Below are 17,740 nucleotides of genomic sequence, written 5' to 3' on the forward strand. Positions count from 1 at the left end.
TGCTTGTAAAAATCAATTGTATTAAGAATAGCTAACAAAACAAGGTCATCTACAATAGATAAGGGCATTGTCTTCGATTAAAAATTGGAATTGCTAGTTAGAAATGTTATTAAACTATAAGTGCGATGTCATAAAATCTAATATCTAATATCTAACCAACCCAAATGATTTTCTCATATTAAATTGAGTACTTAATGCGGGAGAATAAACGGGAACAAGTGTTAAGATATAGACACGTGCTTATAAATCTATCTCAACACGGGGCCAATAGTAAAGGGGCCCAAATGAGAGATGGTCTATCAAAGAGCAAGGCTAACAAATAGAGCATAAGACCTTAGGGTTAGCTTCATTGAAGACCTCCAATAATGTGTGTAAAAGGCCTTTGACCTTAGGTAAGCTAGGGCTGAGCTTGAGGCGCGGGAACCCAACCCAGCTCGAGGTGCTTGTCCTGCTTGAGGTGCTTGATGATTGAGGTGCTTAATTATTGAGATGCTTGAGGTGCTTGACATGCTTGAGATGCTAGGGTTGCACTTGAGGTGAGAACCCAGCCCAAGCTTAAAGTGCTTATGAGCCAAGCTTGTGGTGGGAACTGGGCCTATGCATGAGGGGCTTGAGGTGTCAAAAAGTCAAAGATTCAATCCCTACAAGGAGGGGGCGAGCCCTACATGAGGGGGGATGAGAGAGAACACCCACACACTCACACAAGGCATGCATGGTACAAAGAAAGCAAAAGGGACACTTGTCAAGTTCCTCCTCATGTTGCCCTCATGGTGTGCCTAAAGCCTATTGGTTGGCCACCCAAGGGGTCCAATAATAATTTAGGAGATTTAATTAATTGATTTAGCATTTATGAAGCCCTCTCTCTCTCAAAGGAGAAAGGGGGACACTTGTCTCAAGGCTACCCTTGCTGCTTGTAATGCCTCCTGCTTGTGATTGGCTAGGCCTGTAGGGGTCCAGTGAGCTTCAAGCATGAGCTACAAGGGGGGGTCGACCCAAGCAAGCTAGGGGGTTGCTTAGGGGGTATAATCACCCACACACACTCACAAACACTTTCATTGTGTGCTATGCAAAGTGCAAGAACTCCCTCTCCTTCTCCAAGCAAGTAGAGGTTGAGAGCCTACACCAACACTCTTGGATATGGAGTGCAAATCCAACCAAGAGCCATGCTTCAATGCTTAATCTTGCCATATCCTTCTTCTTAATTACTATGCTATTATGTATGCTAGCAACAAGAGTTATGATAAGTGAGGAACTAATTCTTTCTCCTACGAAATGTTTCTTCTTCCTCTTCCCTACCCTCATTCCCTGCTAGCTCTCTCCACCTTCGAAGATGTTTGAGGTCTTGGGACTGAGGCTTGGGATAGTTAAAGCTTTCTTCAAGTTTATGTTATGTTTGTGATGCATGAAGCTTTCCATCTTCATTGCATCACCTAGGTCACAAGGAACACAAAGATTGTATTGTAACAAGTCTCTCTTAATGGGAGAAATCATAATACAAATGCCTATTGGAGGGGGGACCAACTCCACATAAATCCGGTCCTCAACTGTTGTCATGTTCTCTAAATTCTCTCTCTTGCAAAAGTATTGTTCATGCCAAGTTAACTAATTGCTATGATTATGTTGCTATCTTCAATTATGTTCACCCGCTATGCTCACAAAGTCATTTCTCAAAAGTACTTTCATTAATTTCTGCTACTCTCAAATTAAATAGGCCAATTCCATTACATTGGTATCAGAGCATTTGGTTTCTCTTTTCTTGCTTAAGAAGGGAGGTCCTTAAGTAGCCTATAAATGGTTGATGTTGTTAATTATATTAGGGTAAGTGGAACTGGGATCTATTATCGGTTTTGTTGAGCCCACTATGTGGGGGATGGTGCACACCTCGGGAGCTTTGGACTTAATAATGGAATCTTTTTAGACTTGCCTACGACTTTACCATTATTGAGCCATAATAAGTCCGAAAGGAGCTAGCCCTCGGCAACTCTGCTATGTTAGACTTACTCCTCTACTCTCTATAATTAACCACTTCAAGCCGTGGGTGTAGATACTTAAGAGCCGATTTTCAAAGGCTAAGATGAGTGGCAACTAAGGTTTTGAATTGCCAAAGCATACACTAAGTATATATATAAATTTTGTTAACATGGCTGACAATAATCAAGAGAGTAGAATGAACATTGATAGCTTTGATTTCGCACATGAAGGTGCTAAGGATGATGCTCCCATGTTTGTGAATTATCTCGTTACTAGGTTGCAGCAAGCTATGGGCAACCCTGCTTTGCAAGCCGAAGTTACTCAACAACTTCGTGCTTATGGAATTTCCCTTCCTCTCCAAGAGGAGAGAGAGCTTAGGAGGCCTCTTGAAGAGACCCCCAAAAGAAGACTCTCTCCCATTCGAGAGGAGGAATCCAAAGAGCAAGAAAGCAATGAAAGTTCAAGTTCCTCTAAAGATGTGGCTCCACGAAGACGGCGGTCTAGACGAGCGCCCACTCCTCCCAAGAGGAAAAGATCAACACATAATCCTTCTCCTCATCACTCTGAAAGGTAAGACAGGAAACAAAGGAAGAAAAGGGCTAGGAAGAGGTCACCCTCTTCTCCTTCTTCTTCACCTTCCTCCTCTTCCGACGAAAGTTATGGCTATTCTCCTAGAGAATACAAGAGGGGAGGACATTGCAAATCATTTCCTGCATGGCGAAGGTCACAAAAGCTAAAGAAGTTCAAGGAGGGAGGAAAGAGTATCTCTTTTCTCACCTATGATGGCACCTTCGGTGCTACCGACAAAGTGTTGGCCTTCATCCAGCAATTTGATGCGGCCTTTGGAGATGAGGGCTTCACAGAGTCCTCCAAGCTACGCCATGTATCTATGCACTTCCAAACATCAGCTCGTCAATGGTGGGCTAGACTTCGTGGCAATGGTGAAGCCCCAAAGACATGGAAAACTCTACGAGTTTCCATCATGAAGCAGTTCCTTGGAAGCGATGCAAAGGAAAAAGTGCTTACCGAATGGCGCAGCTTAAAGCTCCTCTCCCATGAGTCTATCCACAAATATGTAGACAAGTTTTGGGATTTACATCTCAAGGCTACTGTCTTTCAAAAGATAGACTTTGCCGAGCAAAGGCAGCAATTCTGTGCAGGATTACCTGAAGTGATGGCCGAATACATCAACTCTCAACGGCCTGGTACTATTAGTGAAGTAATCCATCACACCATGGTTGCTTCACGCATCAATTTCCATCAAGGGGCTAGACGTAATGTCAAGCCCATGGAAAACAAAGACAAAAATGATGCAAAGGGGAAAACCAATGTTCAAAATACTCCCCAAGTCAATTCCAACAACAACAAAAATCGGTCCAAGGAGAAGGGAGTTTACAAAGGTAAAAACAAACTCTCTCCTGAAGAGCTTGAAGCTTTTCGCAAGGACCATAAGTGTTTCAAGTGTGGGGAGCAAGGACATGGCTATCGTTCTTGCCCCAAGAAGAATACTCGCAATGAGACTCCTAGGGCTTCCACCATCGAAGCTCCAAAAGAGGATGCTCATTGCAAAGGATCATCACTTTCCTATGCTTGGGGAAAGGTAAGAGAGCATGATGCCTTCATCTTGTTTGACCCTGGCTCTACTCTTAACTTCATATCAATCGAGTTGGCCACCAAGTTGGGCATTCAAGCTTTTGAGATGGGAGATATAGTAGTGGCTGATGCAGCTTTCAAGGGACAACAAGCCTCCGTTGCTCCCTTGATTGGGAAGTTGAGGCTTCATGTCCAAAGCTATGTCGACAAGAAAGACTTCTTCATCTCTCCTCTCCAACATGAGGATGTTATCCTAGGGGCACCATGGTTTGATCGCATGGCTGCCAACATGAAGTTCCCTGAAAGGAGAATCTACTTCACCTACAGGGGAAAGAACATGTATATAGATGCTAGTGAGCGTGGTTGCACTATTCCACTTGTAAATCCTCTTGCTTTTGATAAGTCAATGAAGAGCTCAGCTTTTGCGTACATGATTTTTTTCAAAGAGTCTCTAAAAGATACTAATGTTTCATCAAATGTAAATGGTAGGAATCAAGAAGAGTAAGACTTGTCTAATTTTCTAAAAGGATTCCAAGATGTGTTCATCGATGATATCCCTATGGACTTACCTCCAAAACGAGGGGATGATGACCATCGTATTGAGCTCCTTCCTGGAAGCTCACCACCTAACAAGCCTCCTTATCGAGTCTCACAACCTCAACAAGAGGAGAGCATGAAGCAAGTACAAGAGCTGGTAGACAAAGGGATGGTGAGGCCTAGTTCCTCTCCCTTTGTTCTCCAGTCCTTTTAGTGCAAAAGAAGGATGGTACATACCGTATGTGTGTGGACTATCGAGCACTAAACCATATCACTATAAAAAATAGATTTCCCGTACCTCGGGTAGAAGATCTGTTTGATAAGCTACAAGGCTCGACCTAATTTAATAGGATTGACCTTAAGAGTAGCTATCATCAAATAAGGATAGTGGATGAAGATATCTTAAAGACCGCGTTTCACACAACGTTTGGTCTTTATGAATATCTAGTCATGCCTTTTGGCTTGACTAATGCACCAACTACATTCAATTGTTTGATGGAGAAAATTTTTAGACCATACCGCAAATTCACTGGAGTGTTCTTTGATGATATCATCATCTACTCCAAGTCTTTGGAGGAACATAAGCAACATCTCCAAGTGATTTTTCAAGCATTGAGGGAGAACAAGCTTTTTCTCAACCAAAAGAAAAGCGAATTCTTCCTTCAAGAGATTCAATACCTAGGTCATATTATCTCTAAAGATGGTATCCAAATGGATCCATCAAAGTTAGAGGTAATAAAAGCATGGCCTAACCCAAGAAATCTACATGAGCTAAGAAGATTTGTTGGTATGTGCGCATACTATAGACGCTTCATAGCAAAATTCTCTCAAATAGCAGGACCACTACACGACTTAACTAAGAAGAACGTTAAGTTTGTATGGACTGCTAAGGAGCAAAATGCTTTTGAAAAGCTCAAAGAGAAGCTTACTTCCTAACCAGTCCTCATGCTTCCGGATCTCTCAAAGCCATTTGAAGTCCAATGTGATGCTTGTGGTGATTGCCTTGGAGCAGTTTTGCTTCAAGAAGGGCATACCATAGCATATGAGAGCCGAAGGCTCAATATTGATGAACGAGTCTTGGGCATTTATGAGAAAGAGCTTTTAGTTGTTCTACATGCCCTAGACACATGGAAGCACTACCTATTGGGGACTCCATTTATCCTACGAACCGACCACCAAAGTCTAGAGTATTTCATGACGCAAACCAAGCTTTCCGACAAACAAATGAGGTGGGCAAATTTTCTTTCGCAATTTAATTTCCATATTGCTCACGTAGCTGGTAAGCAAAATCAAGTGGCCGATGCACTTTCACGACGACCCAAAGTTAATGCGGTGTCTATAGGTACTCACAATGATCTATCCTCTATGATAGATGAGTATGCTACTGACCCTGACTTTAGAGACATAATGTCAGTCCTTGCTTTGGGGAAGAAAGAGGAACCATTCACCTTGTAGGATGGTTATCTTCTCCACGGCAATAGGCTATGTGTTACCCATTCCCTTCGTGAGAAAGTTATGTATGAATCCCATGCTCCTCCATATGCGGGGCATAGAGGTATTCAACCTACTCTCCGAGGAGTAGAGACGTACTTCTATTGGCCTACCATGAAAGTGGACATACAAGACTATGTTTCAAAATGTATAGTATGCCAAAAGACCAAGTATGATAGAGGGAAACAACCTGGATTACTCCAGCCATTGCCTATCCCAAATTCACCATGGGAGAGTATATCCATGGATTTCATCTTTGGATTACCCAAGTGTATCCATGGGAATACAGGAATATGGACAATAGTTGACAGGTTTAGCAAGCAAGCACATTTTATTCCTGTCAAAAAGACTATTAAGGCACATCAAATGGCAAATCTCTTCATATCTCAGATTTTCAAGCACCATGGATTACCCACATCCATCGTGTCAGATACAGATCCTAGAATGAACAGTAATTTTTGGAAAGGTCTCTTTGAAAATCTAGGAACAAGATTGAATTTCTCTTCGGACACCCACAAACGGATGGCCAAAGTGAGATAGCCAATCTTACGATACTCAATCTACTCAAGACTTATGTTACCGAAGTAGATCAACGCTCACAATGGGAAAAGTACTTACCTCTTGTAGAGTATGCCTACAATAATAATGTACATACTTCTACGGGAAAAGCACCTTTTGAGATCATTGAGGGAAGACCTAAAAGTCCATTGCTACTCAAATTACATGGGAAGATCTTCGCCGCCGATGAGTATAGCCGTGACCTACAAGAATCTTTTCAAAAGATTAAGGAGTCTATATCCATCTCTCAACAAAGGCAAAAAGTTGTTGCTGTTGATAAGCACAGAAGAGCCTTAATGTTCAAAGAAAAAGATTGGGTCTTACTCAAGTTTCCTAAGGCTCGATTAAGGCAAACGACGGGCAAAAATCCTACGGGCCATCAAAAGTATTATGCTAAACTAGCAAAAAGATACTATGGTCCTTTCAAAATCTTGAAGCCCATCAATGAGACGGCTTATCAACTCAAGTTGCCCAACCATTGGCTCATACACAATGCCTTTCATGTAAGCCTACTTAAGCCCTACAAAGGAGAGCCACCAACTGAACCAATTATTGAAGACCCTCCCGAAGTTGAAGACCAAGAAGAGGTGCTACAACCCGAAGCTGTTCTTCGGCATGAAGACAAGGTACTACGACATGGTAAGATTATCCGACGGTATCTTATTAAGTTCAAAAATTATCCTTTTGAAGATGCTAGATGGATGCAAGAATACAGCTTAAGGATAGTATGAACCTTGTCAATGCTTACAATGCTACATTAGAGTAAGAAAATGTACAAATTTATTTTAAATGACTCATGTTTTTGTCTTATAAGACTAGTCCTCTTTCTAATTGTGCACAAATTTAACTAGTATGCATGCTTAGAATCATGTTTGTGATGACGACGTCTCTCAAACACCAAGTAGAATTTGTCACTCTACTTTGGGAGAATGAAATGGACTAAAGAGCAGACATGCTTGCGGCAGCTATGTCTCCCAAGCACCAAATGGATTAGTCATCCATCTTGGAAAGATGTCGTAGGGTAAAAAGGGATCCTCTACCCGCTAAGTAAAATTGACTAATGACTAAGGCTTTATCTCTTCTACCTCATAGTTGAGGACGACTATGATTTCAAGAGAGAGGTAATGTCATAAAATCTAATATCTAATATCTAACCAACCCAAATGATTTTCTCATATTAAATTGATCACTTAATGTGGGAGAATAAACGGGAATAAGTGTTAAGATATAGACATGTTCTTATAAATCTATCTCAACATGGGGCCAATAGTAAAGGGGCCCAAATGAGAGATGGTCTATCAAAGAGCAAGGCTAACAAATGGAGCATAAGACCTTAGGGTTAGCTTCATTGAAGACCTCCGATAATGTGTGTAAAAGGCCTTTGACCTTAGGTAAGCTAGGGCTGAGCTTGAGGCGCGGGAACCCGACCCAGCTCGAGGTGCTTGTCCTGCTTGAGGTGCTTGATGATTGAGGTGCTTAATTATTGAGATGCTTGAGGTGCTTGACATGCTTGAGATGCTAGGGTTGCACTTGAGGTGAGAACCCAGCCCAAGCTTAAAGTGCTTATGAGCCAAGCTTGTGGTGGGAACTGGGCCTATGCATGAGGGGCTTGAGGGTGTCAAAAAGTCAAAGATTCAATCCCTACAAGGAGGGGGCGAGCCCTACATGAGGGGGGGATGAGAGAGAACACCCACACACTCACACAAGGCATGCATGGTACAAAGAAAGCAAAAGGGACACTTGTCAAGTTCCTCCTCATGTTGCCCTCATGGTGTGCCTAAAGCCTATTGGTTGGCCACCCAAGGGGTCCAATAATAATTTAGGAGATTTAATTAATTGATTTAGCATTTATGAAGCCCTCTCTCTCTCAAAGGGGAAAGGGGGACACTTGTCTCAAGGCTACCCTTGCTGCTTGTAATGCTTCCTGCTTGTGATTGGCTAGGCCTGTAGGGGTCCAATGAGCTTCAAGCATGAGCTACAAGGGGGGGTCGACCCAAGCAAGCTAGGGGGTTGCTTAGGGGGTATACTCACCCACACACACTCACAAACACTCTCATTTTGTGCTATGCAAAGTGCAAGAACTCCCTCTCCTTCTCCAAGCAAGTAGAGGTTGAGAGCCTACACCAACACTCTTGGATATGGAGTGCAAATCCAACCAAGAGCCATGCTTCAATGCTTAAGCTTGCCATCTCCTTCTTCTTCATTACTATGCTATTATGTATGCTAGCAACAAGAGTTATGATAAGTGAGGAACTAATTCTTTCTCCTACGAAATGTTTCTTCTTCCTCTTCTCTACCCTCATTCCCTGCTAGCTTTCTCCACCTTCGAAGGTGTTTGAGGTCTTGGGACTGAGGCTTGGGATAGTTAAAGCTTTCTTCAAGTTTATGTTATGTTTGTGATGCATGAAGCTTTCCATCTTCATTGCATCACCTAGGTCACAAGGAACACAAAGATTGTATTGTAACAAGTCTCTCTTAATGGGAGAAATCATAATACAAATGCCTATTGGAGGGGGGACCGGCTCCACATAAATCCGGTCCTCAATTGTTGTCATGTTCTCTAAATTCTCTCTCTTGCAAAAGTATTGTTCATGCCAAGTTAACTAATTGCTATGATTATGTTGCTATCTTCAATTATGTTCACCCGCTATGCTCGCAAAGTCATTTCTCAAAAGTACTCTCATTAATTTCTGCTACTCTCAAATTAAATAGGCCAATTCCATTACATGTGATAAATCATATAGATGCAATTTATGCTTGGTGGCCGATAGGAATAAATAATATAAGTTGTAGTATGAAAAAACACTAAACTTTGACAAGTGAAAGTAATTGGATTAGAGAGTATTGGTAGTTGTGTATTCTAAGGAAGAATATGTAATGATTTTTATGCTTCTATCCCAAAAAACAAGCACGAATGAACCACATAAATTGTGGTATAGAAAAACATTAGCATGAAGAACTCCGACTCTTCGTGGTCGTTGTTGTCATCTCAACTTGCGATATTGATATTATGAGCCAAAGCATTGAGAAAGAGAAGCCTAACATGATTTGGAATCCCTCTAGCTGGCCCTCCAATGTACCCGCCATAGAATAGGAATACTCTCTTCCATCAGTGAAATCAACTCCCAACCTTAGTGCTTCTCCCATGACGATGACAAGCCAGCGTTCTAAGTACATGAGATGTACATCTTTCGCTCCACCCCTCTCCCACACTTTACCAACCTCTCCCATCTCATGGAGCAATTCTCTCTCGCTTTTGCTCTCGATTATCTCTCGACAAGATGGGCGATTACTTCTCAAGGAGGTGATGGTACCAAGCAAGAATTACTTCCAAGATTACCGAAGGGATGTTGATGGAGGAAGAAGAGATGTAAAGGTGCCACTTGTGCCCTTAACACATATGTCAAGGTTGTACTTATATTGTGAGGAAAACTCAGTGTGACCTTTCTCTTTCAGCTCCTCCAATGCAACAACTGTCTTTAGTAAGGTTGGTGACAGTGTAGATGCACGTGACACATTCTCTTTCTTGCAAGCATTAAAAAATGTTGATGTTCATGAGTTTCCAGACCAATAGAGATAGAGAAGTCAAAAGGATTAAAATGACTAAATTTCATCAAATAAAAGTTGTGAATACATTAGTATTCACAAGACAAAATGACCTACATTCATTTGGCAAGACTCTATAACTAACAGCACTTGTAGAACTACGATGGCAATAATGACGAAAAATCTACACAATGAAAGAATGAAAGGAGAGCTTATTCACATTGCTTCCCAAAAGTGACTCTCAAAAAATTGGTCCAAAATGCAGCATTCCCTGTACCAAAACTAAACGCGGGTTGAAATGTCAACAGAGAATACTTATTTGAGTTAATGGCATACCCTAAAGCATCAAACCCTTTTTGTAAAAACCACTTTGAGGCTGCAAGCCTTCTTCCCACTTCATGCTTTGTTATTGATGCAGCCTTCCATCTACCGCCATATCCAATCTGGCTAAAAACTCTTGTACAACAATGCTCACAAACTTTTGATTGAGTGTTGCACCATGCACTTCCAACAAAGTTGCAATTTGTTGCTTACTTGAATTGTGATAAACAAGCACAAAGATATGCACAATGGTTGAGAAGTCTTGCCATTTGAATTAAGAAAGTTGACATTAAGCTCTTCACAACTTACATGTTTATCATGGTGCTGTTCGTCAAACATGAAAACTCCATCTTTGCAAGCTTCATCAGCAGATTGCCAAGACCTGTTTTCAACACATTCTTGAGCTATTGGGCATTTGGTCAGAGCCTAAAAGCATGCCTTCCCTTTTGAGTTCTCAAAAATTAGCACGTGCAAGTTGGAATGGCTCTCAAAAATCTCCTTTGTAGTAGCAAAGACATGATGTGTGCTGAGTGTTGTATTAAATAGAGCACCAAAAACACAAATTCTAGATCCTCTGGCACGCCCCTTCAACCAATTCTCTTTAGCTCTAGTGAGTACTTGAGTCAAAATTGCCATATCCACACTCCGACAAAACAGGAAAATGGGCATTTTTGAGTCCCAAGATGTGTGCAATGAGAGCTTCCCCGCATACACACACATGCAACAACCATAAATAGTGTCACACAGATTGTGGTCTAGCTATACCCAAAACTCCACCATATTAAGCACAACCAGACTTCAAAGTAGTAAAAGTTCGATTGAATTTTTTGACTTGGGCCTCCATGCACTCTAAATTTAGCTAATTGGGACAATGCACATCACTAAAACGAACGAAAACCCAGCTAGCTAAGCTGAAAATCCATCTCCTGCAATTTCCACATCAATTCCAAAGACTCGAGAAATCATAAGTGCTATTATGCGAGGTTTTTGTCAGCAATTTCAAGGCAAAAGCATAATTATAGCTTAGAATTTCAAAAAGAAATATGCTTGAGTTAAGCGTAACCATATACATATGCTTTTGCTATACGTCATTGTAGATCAAAGAAAAGAGCGCATATTTCCCATATGTGTAAGCATATGTGCATGCATGCATTAGTGTGTGTGCACATGAGAGAGAGAGAGAGAGAGAGAGAGAGAGAGAGAGAGAGAGAGAGAGAGAGAGAGAGAGAGAGAGAGAGAGAGAGAGAGAGAGAGAGAGAGAGAGAGAGAGAGAAATGAAATGAAATGTTATATTAACATCTTCAAAAAGCCAAAATGACTTCAATCTGTTACAAAATGGTGAATCTAATACCGTGTCTAGGTACAAAAGAACTAGAACAAGATACTACTACTAGAATCCATCCACATCTGCACTCTGGATGTCGAGAGACTATGGCTCGAATCCTCTACTATAGTCTCCGTCGATGTTGTGTAGCTCCTCTCCTCAATCGTGGTTGTCTGGATCTCAGTAGCTCCAGTGCTTGGTCGATGAGAGTGCCGAAAGTGGTCGAATGAGTGTGGGCCGAGCTCTGCAATGATGGTTGCTCCTCTGGCTGTCCCATATCTAGTAAGAAGAAATCTGTAATCTGTCTGTGGGACTGTCTCTCTCTATCTCTTCCTAGTAAAGTGTCTCTATATCTGTGTAACTCAAGTAGATATAGCCCAAGACATCTTTGATCCTCATAACTCATGACCCTAGAGAAAGGACCAAAACCCTCTCTGAATAAGCAGTGGAAATGGCCCCGTATCTCATAGTACATAGTGCAATGACATATGTAATGTAGCTCTATCCCTGGCTCTAGCTGGCATAAGTGGCATATATTGTTGTCTATTGGTATCCCTCTAAATCTTCCAGTCTCAATATCCACTTGATGTGAGGATGTGCGTATTTGACCAATGGCACACCGCAAACCATGAGACATATGCGTGTCCATGTAGCTAGGTCGAATCACAAACCCACCTCCTGTGAGGTGGAGAAGATGCTCTCTATAGAAAGCCATCTTCATGCCCAACTCATGTGGCGGCTCTATCCATGTCCTGGTATCCAGCTGGATCAGGTCCTGACAAATGAGTATAGTTATCTCCACCCGTGTAAGAGACATAGAGGGTGCCTGAAGAGAGTACTGCAAAGGGGGCAACCCGTCCATGGTGAAGCCATGCGTCTGAAACCATGATGTCATATGTGTATACCAACATGAAGTGTCCCACTGAAGAGCTAACTGTCTGGAAGACTCAAGGGCCAGTCTAGCATATCTGTCTCTAGTAGTATCCACAAGATATGCACAAAGGAGACTAATTTGGTAAGCGCCTCAATCTCCATAGGATGGACAGCTAGCTCCACTCGAATGATAGCGTAAGGTAAGGAGTCCTTGGCTCTGATCAATCGACAGATCATAGATACCAAGGGCCTCTCCATACATCTCCAACCATCTTGGCCTACAGAAGGTCCCCATATCTGCACCCCATACAACATAGATGAGGCTACTAAAGTATCAAAGAGCCATAGCTTTGTCCGAGGTTCCTGGAATTAAACCTGCGAACACATCCTCTCCATATGTCTCCGACCATCTTGGCCTACAAAAGGTCCCCATATCTACACCCCATACAACTTAGATGAGGCTACCAAAGTATCAAAGAGCTATAGCTTTGTCCGAGGTTCTTGGAATTGAACCTGTGAAAACATCCTCTCCAAGCCTCCCAAGGCCGCAAAAGCTTTAGTCAGTCTAGTCTCGGCTACTCTCCCCAAAGAAAACCTCGGCCCAGTGAAGACAAGCCCAAGGTAAGTGTATGCATCTATATACTCTACAATCTCCTGACCATATGTGAAAGTCGGTGTTGATCTTCTAATCCACTGTGGTGTGGTGTTAAACACCATAACCTTGGTTTTACCAAGGTTCACACAATCCACTCTCCTCTGCAAAATTGTGTAATGCATCCAATCGTCGTTGCATATCCACTGGTGAGTCAGAGATCTACACAATATCATCAGCATATAACAACAAATGGGATCCACGTCCCTGCCAGTTGGGCACCTTTATCACGCTCTCTGTCAATGTAATTAGACACCTCATCAACATACATACCAAATAGAGTAGGAGACAATGGGCAACCCTGTTTCACCCCAATAGTGGAGTGAACTAAATCAGATATCCCCTCCGGAGTGTGTACATGTCCCATCACTGATTTGTATAGAGCCATAATCCACCAAATCAACACTATGGGCACCCCCATCTCCTATAGTCTGCGCATCAATCAAGCTCTCGGTACCATGTCAAATGCTTTGCGGAAATCCACAAAGCTACAATAAATCTGTCTCCCATGTGACCTGCCCTCCTCAATGATGGCTCTGAGTGTCAGAATATGATCAAGACTGAAGAAACCCCTCCTGAAACCGGCCTGGCCCTTTGCTCGTACACCCTCACCCTCTACCCAATTACTCAATTGCTGCTAAAGAGAGGATGCATACAACCGTGCCAATGTGTGTCCAACCATAATAGTGCGGTAATTCCTAGGCTGTGTAGGATCACCTACTTTGAAGATCGGTACAATAGTACACCACCTCCAAGTCTCAGGTAACCCCTCACACATGGCACGATTGAACAACACTGCAAGAATCTCTACCAGCATATCTCTAGCATGTATAAAGTGCTCTGCTACTAGACCATCATGATCATATGCCCTGCTGGTCCTCATCTTGTCAATGGCTCTCTTTACCATCTCAATGGTAAAGAAGGTGCTCGTAGGTGGGCATGGCTCTATAGGATCTGGAAGGGGGTCTTGTCCAAGAACCGTATATAACGATGAGGAATACTAGCCCCACACATCAGGAGAAGTAATCATTGAGGGAGGGGAGTGCTCATGAAAGAATCGCCATGCCTCTCGTGAGTCTCTGCTCAAGAACAACTGATACAAGTCTCGCTCCATCTGGGCCAAGTAAGCTCGTTTCTTCCGTCGCACAAGGCGCCAGGAAGCAATCCGAGAATGTCTGTAAGTGATGAAAAGAAGATCCCTCTGAAGCTGGGCTCTCATCTCTCGCACTCCTCATCAACCAACTATTATGGGGCATGCTCCCAGAATGTCACCTCTGACCCAACTGAGTGTGTGGGTATGCCTCTGATACTGCACCATGTAGTGTCTCAGTCAGTAAAGTGGTGCACTCCTCCATTGAGAGGCCAGGACCAATTGTGCATAGACGGCTATAGATCTCCTTTGTATAAACCAAGTCAGTCTTTGGTGTAAATGTATAACGGGTATGTGACCTGCCTACTGAAGTATGGGTTGTACTATACTAAAATGAAACAGATAATGTATGAAGAGCATGATCCATTACTACGCCCACTGGTCTGCCTCCCACTATGAAATCTTGAATACAAGGAATAAAGCTTAACTGTGCCATAACATTGTCCACTGTACTGGCCCCGTGTCTGTGTGGAAAGCATGTGAAACCAGTTGCTCTAGGAAATCGTTGTAAGCCATTAAGTATGGCTAACCCATGTGTAGTTGTCATCTCCGTAAGATATCTCCCATACTCCATCTGCTCTCTGCCATGTGAGCATATGTCAAGCCCCAACTCAACCACATCCAACTCTCTAAGCATCTCATCTAAAGTGTCGTAGAAGACAGTGTGAGAGTTTCTTGTTCGGGCATTGAAGTCCCTTAGGAGGAGGATATCTTTTTCCCTAGAAAACTCCCATATATCATCATCTAGTATAGAGAAAGGCGACCGTCCTCTGGATGCAGCATATACTGACGTACTGGGGGGAAAGTAACATATGGCAATGTATAGAAATCGACCCGTGTTAGCTCTCAGCCTCACCCACATGTATCTAGCACGATCATCTCTCCGTACAATATGTAGTAGTGGCTGTAACTTCTCCCTAAATAGCACTACTACTCTTCTTGAACCTCTACTCCCATGCTCAGATCTTGCGACTGTCTTGTGGGCTGTCTCCCATCTGTACCCCGCCACACGTGGCATAAGCTGTCCAGGGGTGTGATGAGTCGCTAAGAAGAAAACAATGTGATTGTCTCTGAAACTGTCCTCAAAGGCACCAATGTCCAACCTCATAGATCCATTATAATTCCAAGTAGCCATCTTCACTGTGGTTCCATAGGTCTCACACCGTCATGTAGAGTGCTGCTCTACAATCACCACCCGACCCTCTCTGTAAAAGGCCATCTTTCCCTTCTCCCTTGCCGCCATAATCTTTGGCATTACCTCTCATATGCACAAGCTGTGAGAGAGTGAGATCATCATCGAAGAAATTACCTGGCTTCTTGAAAGTAGGCCTCTTTCTCAAGAATTCCTTCTTCTCTTCCAAGGAGGGGAAACGTAGTATGAGAGCTCTCCCTTTTGAAGATTCTCACTCTTCTTGCCCACTCTCCATGCCTTTGTGTGTGAAGGCTTGTCCACCCCCATCATGGATGTGAGGCTTGTGACCTCTTTTTCCACATTGTTTATGTCCTTGAGGCCGGTTATCCTCACATGTAGAGCCCACATCCTCCTCCTTTGTTCCTCTTCGAGGTCATGTTAATGAGAGTGGGTGTACAAGGAGCTTCCTTACCTTTCGCTTTCTTGGAAACTTCGATCCATTTTTCAGCCTCCTCTACTTTCTTTTGTGTTGTGGAGATGACCGCGGCCCATGACTTCTTCTCCTCACCTTCCTTGATAACCCGTATTTCTTCTCTCATGGTATTCAATTCTTCCATCATGGATGGTTGAATTTCACCTTCTTCGAGCCGCCCATTTTTTGCTTGTGGATTTTGGATGATGGAATCTTGGATGACCATTTTCTCCTCGAGCGAAGAGATCCTCCTACGCATGCCATCTCTTTCTTCGGTCCATCTTTGAAGAATAGTGCTCCTCTCCTTCCTCCACTCTACCTCTTCGTTTCTCCATTTTGTCATTTCCTTCTCTATTGCCGACATCCTCTTCCCTGTCTGCATGAAAGAGGCTTTGTGGACAGCCAGTGAGGGATGCGTCTTTTTACACTTGGGGGAAGCCGTTGGCACTTCGCCGATGCTTTGAGAGAGAGAGAGAGAGAGAGAGAGAGAGAGAGAGTCTAAAACAACAAAAAAAACAAGAAACCCTAAAAACAACAAGAAACGCTTATAAAACCTTAAAAAATAAAATAAAATACAGATTTGAAACCCTAAAAAACAGCCAAAAAGCAATGGCAAAATCCTAAAAAAACAATGGCGAAACCACAAAAAAGCAGTAAGAAATGGTGACGGAACCCTAAAAAACAACAAAGAAACAATTTCAGAACCCTAATAATAGTGAAAGACCCATGAGAGAGAGAGAGAGAGAGAGAGAGAGAGAGAGAGAGAGGAATATTGCAGCTAGCAATACCGTACACAAAATACGTACTTTCTTTAAAAAGTTTGCCCAAAAAAAAAAAAATAGTAGTTGCAATATTCATGTCCTCCAACACCCTCGCACGGCAAATTTCTATTGGCCAAAACCCCTATGGCCATTCTAGCAAATTTCCTCCCCATAGACCCTGGCTTACGGTAGTGCCAAGAAGGGGAATTGTTGAACTGCTGATGAAGGGTTGTCCGGACAGTGAATATTTTGGCCTAGGTTTGAACCGAAATTTCGTGATGTTGGCGCCACCTTCTCATTCTGCACAACAGATAGTTAGTTAGTCACAATATGGGGGCTGAGTTCGCAAATGCGATGCCGCTTCGCCATCTCTATCACTGCCTCCATGGCCTCAGACCTCTCACGCCGTCCTCATCGCCAGGCTCGCTCTGGAGCCTCGTACAGGGACCCGCACTTTGACTATGAGGAAGCTTCCTGCAGACGTCTCCGATCCTCCATCACTTTCATCTCGAAGAAGAGAGGCAAGAACAATGCAATTAAAAGCAACCTCATTCCAAATCCGACCTCGATAACCAAGGTGCTCTGCAAGTAGAACGTGGTGTAGGCGGTAATGTGTGCTCGCTTTGAAGGGAAAGCACCTTGTTACGTGTGTACCATGGCCACTGCACATTCTGTTGTTGGTTATGAACTTTTCTCGCTCTCTGTTCTTTCTCTTTGTTGTTCATCCTGTGCTTTGCCTCCTTGGTATTTTCTTCTTTTGCCAAGAAATATTTTGACCCTAGGTCGATTGCTTTTTGCTGATGTCTTTTCCCCTGCCGTGTGATATCTGGCAGGAGCGAGAGAATGCCAAGGTTGGATTCTACTCTCACGTAGTCCTTCAGTATCAATCTATTTGTCTTATTTAATGCTCTTTTCTAGTGCTAAACAGGTAGCAATTTTGCTTCGTGTTAGCTTCTCTTTTTCAGCTCAGGCCTTTGAGTAAGCATGTTTGTATCACAGGAACGGGCAGAGGCTGTCCAGCTGCAGAGAGCCATTGACGAATCTTTGCTGGACAAAGCACCCGAGGCTGCCAGGCACTCACACAAAACTAGTCTTGAAGATTTGCCAGGCACTTGTGCACATTCCTTCACTTCGTCAGTCAGTAATGAGGACATTGAAAAGGATGTCATGAGCTACCTATTTGATTTGAAGGATGTTATGATGGATCAAGGAGGCTACAGTTTTCAGTGTTTGCTTGATGTGGCCAGTGAAGCTGTTGAGAGTCACGTATGCAAATCACAGGATGCAAAGCGAGGATCTCTGGATGTACAGGACTCAGAGAACCAGGTAATTTCAAATAGCTGTATCCTTCAAAGCTGT

At 43.0% G+C, this 17,740-nt stretch overlaps 2 protein-coding genes and 1 pseudogene across 6 annotated transcripts in view; 1 reads left to right on the forward strand and 2 right to left on the reverse strand.

Annotated features, from left to right (window-relative positions):
* Positions 1 to 9,486: 9,486 nt before the first annotated feature.
* On the reverse strand, positions 9,487 to 10,686 carry LOC147451650 (uncharacterized; annotated as a pseudogene).
* Positions 10,687 to 11,465: 779 nt separating this feature from the next.
* LOC147451651 (uncharacterized) lies at positions 11,466 to 12,056 on the reverse strand. The gene has a single exon (XM_086519158.1). The coding sequence runs from the start codon at positions 12,054 to 12,056 to the stop codon at positions 11,466 to 11,468; it is 591 nt and encodes a 196-aa protein (XP_086375284.1).
* A 4,641-nt stretch (positions 12,057 to 16,697) lies between these two features.
* The window catches only part of LOC147451652 (uncharacterized), a 42,180-nt gene continuing 41,137 nt past the window's right edge, over positions 16,698 to 17,740 (forward strand). The window contains exons 1-3 of one of the 5 annotated variants that reach the window (XM_086518784.1): positions 16,698 to 16,958; positions 17,215 to 17,232; positions 17,381 to 17,707. In XM_086518784.1, the coding sequence (XP_086374910.1) occupies positions 16,731 to 16,958; positions 17,215 to 17,232; positions 17,381 to 17,707 (573 nt within the window). In that variant the 5' untranslated portion in view covers positions 16,698 to 16,730. Of the gene's footprint in view, positions 17,062 to 17,214; positions 17,310 to 17,380; positions 17,708 to 17,740 lie in introns of all 5 variants that reach the window. The other 4 variants (XM_086518786.1, XM_086518789.1, XM_086518788.1 and 1 more) reach the window with 4 other exon arrangements.

The sequence above is a fragment of the Adiantum capillus-veneris genome, chromosome 8 (genome assembly GCF_014529385.1).
Source record: "Adiantum capillus-veneris isolate H3 chromosome 8, ASM1452938v2, whole genome shotgun sequence".
In the NCBI taxonomy this organism is placed as follows: Eukaryota; Viridiplantae; Streptophyta; class Polypodiopsida; order Polypodiales; family Pteridaceae; genus Adiantum; species Adiantum capillus-veneris.

Coding starts and splice junctions, on each gene's coding strand:
- LOC147451651 (XM_086519158.1), bottom strand. CDS start 12,056: ATGGCTTTCTATAGAGAGCATCTTCTCCACCTCACAGGAGGTGGGTTT.